Raw genomic sequence first — 6,490 nt, 5'->3', positions numbered from 1 at the left:
GACCAGGCTATGGGCAACACCAAAAGTGAGGAGAAGAGGTGCCTTGGAAATGCCCACCTTTTTTGGTCAAGAAGGACCACTAACTTGCAGGTGGCAGCAACAGCTGTCACCTGGCACTGCTGTGCTGGAGACTGGTTCATCAGCATAACCAGCAGATAGCTAGGACTGCATGAAAATAAGTTTTCTTTTTAACGTGGATTGCAAACCTCATTCTAATTTTTTACTTTACTATAATACCGCTGTGACTTAAAGAACAAGGAAAAAAAGGAAAACACTGCTTGGCACCTCCCTGGAGCACAGGAAGCCGCCACCCCAGCCATCGCCTCTAGACAGTTTCCACATGTCTGCTGATAAGCAGCAGATGCAATCCCCTCTGTGTGCCAGGACACTAGGCCCTAGCAAAGCACCTCCTCTGTCCATCCCAGTAGCAGTTACTGGCCTCCATTATAGGCATAATCAGCCTTGTTGTGCATTATCAGCTTGTTGTCCACAAAGTAGAAGCTGTCAGAGCGGGTCTCATAAGGGTTTTCAATCATCAGACGAACTGCAAGTCAGAAGAAAACAGTCAAAAGTTATGCATGAGTCTGTCCCATGGTTAAGTGGGAAAACACTGGGACCTCCCTCCCAAACTCCCACGTGAGCACTTCTGCAAAATGTTGAGTATGCTCTGCTAAGCACTCAGCTGAAGCTAGGGAACCAGCTGTGAGAGTTGGGGAGACTGCAGAGGCTCCCAAGTGAGCATAAAACTTCACTCCACCTGAGGATACAGTCAGCTCCTTAGTAATCTCCAGTCTGGTTCTTCTCCTTGGTGCCGTGGGAAATGTACTCACCCTCTTGGCAGCAAGGACCACAGCTGCCGCTATTTACCCAGTGGTCTCCACCGACCAAGCAGCCCTGGCTTCTGGTCTGCAGCCCACTGCTAGCCATGCTGGTGCACATCCAGAAAGCTAGGCTTCACTGTGCCTGCCTGCTACCTGCACCTCTGACAGCCAAAGGGACCCTAGGGAATTAAAGGGCAAGGAGCTTCTCCTGAGATGGCTCAGGTATTAACTTGAAAGTAATCTAGTCAGAGGTTCTCTTGAATTGGGATCTAAATTTAAGTTTTGTAGTTCTTCAGACAGTTGTCCAGATCTCCTTACCATACTGGAGGTAAAGTTAATTAATAGTCACTTCTGGTCCGTTTTAATGATTCTATGCCCTCTTGAGTCACGTGGAACACTACAATTTTCAAAAGGTAACACTTAAAAGTTCTTTGAAGGCTGGGTGTAGTGGCACATGTAAGGAGTACTTAGGAGGTTGAGGCAGGAGGACTTCCATGAGATCAAAGCCAGCTTGGGCTATATAGTGAGTTCAAAGTCAACTTGGACTACATAGCTAGACCCTGTCTCAAAAAGCAAAAAAAATGAAAGTTCTATGAATCCAGGCCAAAGCAATTTAGTTTACATGTAGATGACAATCCTCAAAATCGCTTAGCTCGTCTGGCATCACAGATGTAACCTGTAATGCATCCACGCTCTTTCCTTGAAAGCATCTTCATGTTTCTGCCCAACCTGGTCTGTGCCAGAGTCAATGCTATCGTGAATACCACCCCACGCTGCAGCAATCCTCATTTTACCTGGGAACAGTACTCTCATAAGAGTAAAGAGTATCAGGGTCTTGGTCTAGCCTAAGTCACCTAAATGAGAGGACCAGGAATGGTTTTGTTTGTTTGTTTGTGGTACCAGGGATCAAACTCAGGACCTTGCACTTGCTAGGCAGGCGCTTATGCTGCTGACCTATCTCCCTGGCTGGAATGGTTTTAATAAAAGACAAATGTATGATTTTAGGGCTCCAGGAGGATTAAAATCCTCTAATGAAAGTCAAGATTCCCTGGGAGTTGACACTAAGAACTTCTCTGGGTGGCCCCTATTTATTTGGTTTTCAAACAAAGAAGGAGATACTGAGGCAAGCACAGGAAATGAGCGGGACCTTGGGAGTCAGTGCAAAGAATTCTCCAAGTAGGGAATTTTGCCTATTAGAACTGTCTTATCTCCAGGTTGACAGTTACAGTAGGAGTGAAATGGCTGTAGCTGCAGTCTCTAGTTAGTATATTGAAGTCAGAGCCAGGTGTTCTCAGCTGTGGCCTCATCTTGCCCTTTAAAGTGTCACAGCATCACAGGCCACCTCAGGGCTCTGCCAGGACCAGTGATTCACAGAGGTTCACTGCCGCTCTCCAAGCAAGGGCTCCAGGCCTGGGACAGCCTCACAAGTAAATATAGAAAGCCAATTGATTAATTTTAAATCCTGCTCAGAGGTGCTTCACAGTGGTCTCCATCAAAGAGTGCCTGGTTTTCAGGGTATGCAATCTGTTAAGGTCTTGGTGTTTTGAGAAAGTTGTTCAAATGTATATAGACCCTTCTACACAATTAAAGGTTACCATTATTCACAGGATTCCACTCCCATCTGTATAAAAGTTCTGTGTTTTTCTAAATTACAAACAGAGGGTGGTAACTGCAAATTCCAGAAACTAATGAAGCCTGTTTCTTTTCCCTGCCTCAGTCCAGGTCTTCCCTTGTCTGGGTTACATAGCAGCCTTCTCCATTAGAATGACTTTTCTAGTTAGGGCTTCTCGCTCAAAAACCATGCTTCCACTGTCTCCTTTCTACTGCCACAAAACAGGCAACGGCTCCCTAACTTCTAGGTTGATTCTTAGTTTTGTTGTTTTGTTTTCTGAGATGGGCTCTTGCCATGTAGTTCAGGCTGACACCAAACTCGAAGCTATCCTCCTGCTTATGCCTCATGAGTGATGGGATTATAGGGATGCACCAAACCACTGCTACTAGGGAAATTTTAATTGTTTATAAACCTTCTGTCCTGCAGAGAAAGAGAAATAAAAGTCCTCAGGCTTTTGATTCTATTGAGCCTGAACCTTCGCATCTGGTTCTGATTACAGAAAAAGTGCAGGGTCCATGACTAGGATGCAGTGACAGCTGCTAACACTCAAGGCTCGTTATCTAGTCAAGAGTCCCAGGCCTCCTTTATCTCCTGCAGCCGCTCCCTCCCCGATGACAGGCGTCTAATAATGATGGCCTGTATTTTTACAAATTTCCCAGCTCCCATATGCAGTCAGAGTTTGAAAGGAAAGGCAGGAGCGGCAGGAAACAAGAAGGCTCAGGTCAGGTAACCAAAATCTTACTGCCCTGCTCTGCAAGATGAACCTGTCAGACGGGTTCAAAGTTCATTCCTCAGGGCTGGGGATACTGCCCAGTACCTGCTGGCCTGGCATGTATATGGCCCTGGGTTCCACAAAGAAAAGGAGAGGTAGAGAGAAGATTGAGTCACTTCCTGCAGCTTAGACTCTAAAATGCAGAACGAGTCAAAAGATACTTACTGACGTCCTCCGAAAGCTGGGGAAATTCATAGATGTGCTCACAGGTGTTCCTACTGCTGGGGATGCAGAAGCCGAAATCAAAGTCAAAGTTTTTCAACAGGCGTTCTCGGAAATAATGTCGTTCAATCATCCGGAAGTTTGAGACAGGTTTATCTCCTACTGTGAACTCCACTCTGCAAAATAAACTCCTGTGAGCCCTACTTTGCCTCCTCCCTCCTCCAAAGCCAACCCCAAATCCAGCCTCTCCTATAAGCAAGCAGGATGTTCTCCCGACAAGAAATAATGGTACTCACGTAGCACCAACTGTCCGGAGGCGGAGAAATGCTGGTGTGAACTGGTAACGGACAAAACGTCCCGCGCTGATATCCACATCTCCACCCTCCTCTTCCTCCTCCTCTTCCTGGTGATCTGACAGGACATGCAGAAGCCTGAGTGCATCCTCTGGGTACCACCAGTGCACACAGCACAGTGACAACCCACTAACACACTGACACCAACAGTGAGTGTGCCCTCTTACCACGTACTTGCTGTACGCCAGGCCCTGTGCTAACAGTGCAGGGTCCTCACAGGACTGCGGATAAGGTCTCCACTTCACACATGAAGGAGCTCCAGTTCAGAGGGGTTAGGTAATATGTCCAAAGTCCCAAAACAGTAAAACACACCAGCAGGGATTTTAATCCAAGTCCATCTGACTCCAAGCCTGTTTTTATACACCGTGTTGCTTGTCTTATATAATTGGGGGGCTTAGGCTATAGTCTAAGATGAAGTTTGAAACACAAGCTGGATATGAGGCTTCTGATATATCTCTATATAAATAGGATGGGCCTGCTGTTCATCAATTTGAAGGTCTATCCATGAACCAAAATAATAGGACTACAGAGCCAGGGATATAGCTCAGCGGCACAGCACCTGTCTTGACAAGCACAAGGTCCGGAGTTCAATTCACAGTACAAAAAAAAAAAAAAAAAAAAGGACAAAATGTAAAGCTAAAGTTTCTTCAAGAAACAGAAACACGGGGCCGGGGAGATGGCTCAGTGGAATAAGCGCTTCCCTAGCAAGCACAAGGGTCTGAGTTCAATCCCCGATTTAAAAAAAAGAAACAGAAACATTTCAGACAAGTAGCAAATGGAAAACACTGAATTATAGTACTTCCTTGGACCTGATGTCCATTCCAGGTCATTCTGGAACCGACCATCTGGAAAGGGTGAAACATAACAAGCAAGGAACCATGTGGGACCTTATAAGGCTAATGCTGATCTCTGGCCTACTCCAACCTCAGAATTGCTCTATTATGAAGAAGTCAGTACCTCCAGCGTCCAGTATGGGAATTTTCTCCAGGACTAAGCTCAACATTGGCACTTTCAACATCTTGGTTTGTGACTCCCAAGAACACTGGCCAACCAGACAGAGCAAGGGTTCACACCCAGGAACCAAGAGCCCTGGCTCCACTAGTGTGGTGCAAACAGCCAGGGCAAATCTTTTCAAGGAATCAAAGTGCTGCAGGAAGGGTCTGTAGGGTGTTCTGGGTCTCACTACTAGATCGGACTCGGAGTGATCCGCCTATTTACAGCCTCCCAAGAGCTGGGATTACAGGTATACACCACCACATCCAGTCTCAGTTGCCGCCTCAGCACACCCCAGGGGTGGGGATCAAACCCTGGCCTCTATGCCTGTACTTTAATCCACTGAGCTATTTGGCCGGCCCCTCAAGATCTTTAAATGAGACTGGAGAGTCTGAAAATCCAGATACTTTTACAGCCAAGTTTTATCCTGAAATGGCTACCCAGATCCCAGTCTAAGCCAAACACACACACCTGTTGTAATCCCGGGGTCCTTAAAATGTACTAATTCACTACGACATGTGCCTTAGGAATGAGAACACCACAGATTCAGAAAGCTGGCTGGACCTGACCTGACCATCCCAATGTAAGATAAATAATAAACTTGAGCTTGTAGGTGTCTTGGCCAATACTATGTATACTATGGTAGCATGAATACGAGGTTCAGGTGATCTGGGGCTCTAGCTTTGGCTTTCTAATAAATCTGAGCTGAGTCTTCTGAGCCACTCAGAAAAGTCTTTTTTTTTCCCCATTGTTTGCAGTTCTGGAGATGGAATTCAGGGCCTCCAACATGCTAGACAAGAGTTCTACAACTGAGCCACAGGCCTAGCCCAGGATAGTATTTTGACTTCTATGCAATAGTAATACCTGCTTTCTCAAATTTATAGGCTCTTTCCAAGTAATAAATGAGAAAAGAAAGACAGAAAGACAGAAAGACAGAAAGACAGAAAGACAGAAAGACAGACAGAAAGAAAGAAAGAAAGAAAGAAAGAAAGAAAGAAGAAAGCAAGCCAGCCCTCAAAATAAGTTACTACAGACCAAAGTTGATACTAGGCTATCTGTGGCAATGTTTTAACAAAAAAACTCCAGAGGGCGCTAAGTCTCCAGTAAAGACTTCTATGGTCCCCTGGCCAGAAATTTATCACCTGGGACTGCACTACACATACAGGAAGCTTTTAATAAAGACCAATTTAATAAATCCCAAACAGAGTAGTTCATCCATCTGCAATAAAAACCAACCTGAGGTTTCTGGGACAGGGTCTGAGGATGGGGTAGCAGGTTCCATGTTTGGACCAGAGGGCAGCAAGCAGCAGCCCCTGAAAAAGCCCAAGCAGCAGACCCCTTCAAACAGAAGGGGAGGAGCAGAGGAAATTCAAGGAGCTAAAAGCAAAAGATTCCAGAGAGAAAAGCCCCCTAGCCACAGGTGAAATAAAATCTAGCAAAAAGCAAGCTGTTCCTTGTGCCTCAGATGATGGTGATCCTTGATCCTATCACTAATTAAATATCTGAATTCCTTGCCATAACATCTTTGCTACCAATAGCATCGATAAAATGCTGTCTTACAGCAGGCTATGTACTTAAGAGTAAACTTTTTTGGTTTTTTTCCGGTACTGAACTCAGGACCTTGAACTTGCCAGGCAGACACTTATGCCCTTAAGCTATCTCCCCAGCCCAAGAGTAAACTTTTATTTTTTTAATTTTTTTTAAATTTTATTTATTTGTGTGTGTGTGTGTGTGTGTGTGTGTGTGTGTGTGTGGCCAGCTCAGCCCACCAGGGGGC

General features: G+C 45.5%; 1 protein-coding gene across 1 annotated transcript in view; it reads right to left on the bottom strand.

Moving 5' to 3' along the window:
• Positions 1–208: 208 nt before the first annotated feature.
• The window catches only part of Unc119b (unc-119 lipid binding chaperone B), a 10,283-nt gene continuing 4,001 nt past the window's right edge, over positions 209–6,490 (bottom strand). Inside the window, exons 3-5 of the mRNA XM_004636262.2 lie at positions 3,664–3,778; positions 3,371–3,543; positions 209–544 (exon numbers count right to left, since the gene is read on the bottom strand). Of these exons, the coding sequence (XP_004636319.1) occupies positions 432–544; positions 3,371–3,543; positions 3,664–3,778 (401 nt within the window). The 3' untranslated portion in view covers positions 209–431. The remainder of the gene's footprint in view (positions 545–3,370; positions 3,544–3,663; positions 3,779–6,490) is intronic.

The sequence above is a fragment of the Octodon degus genome, unplaced genomic scaffold (assembly GCF_000260255.1).
Source record: "Octodon degus isolate 3935 unplaced genomic scaffold, OctDeg1.0 scaffold00079, whole genome shotgun sequence".
Classification (NCBI taxonomy): Eukaryota; Metazoa; Chordata; class Mammalia; order Rodentia; family Octodontidae; genus Octodon; species Octodon degus.
This window is presented reverse-complemented; position numbering and strand designations above follow the sequence as displayed.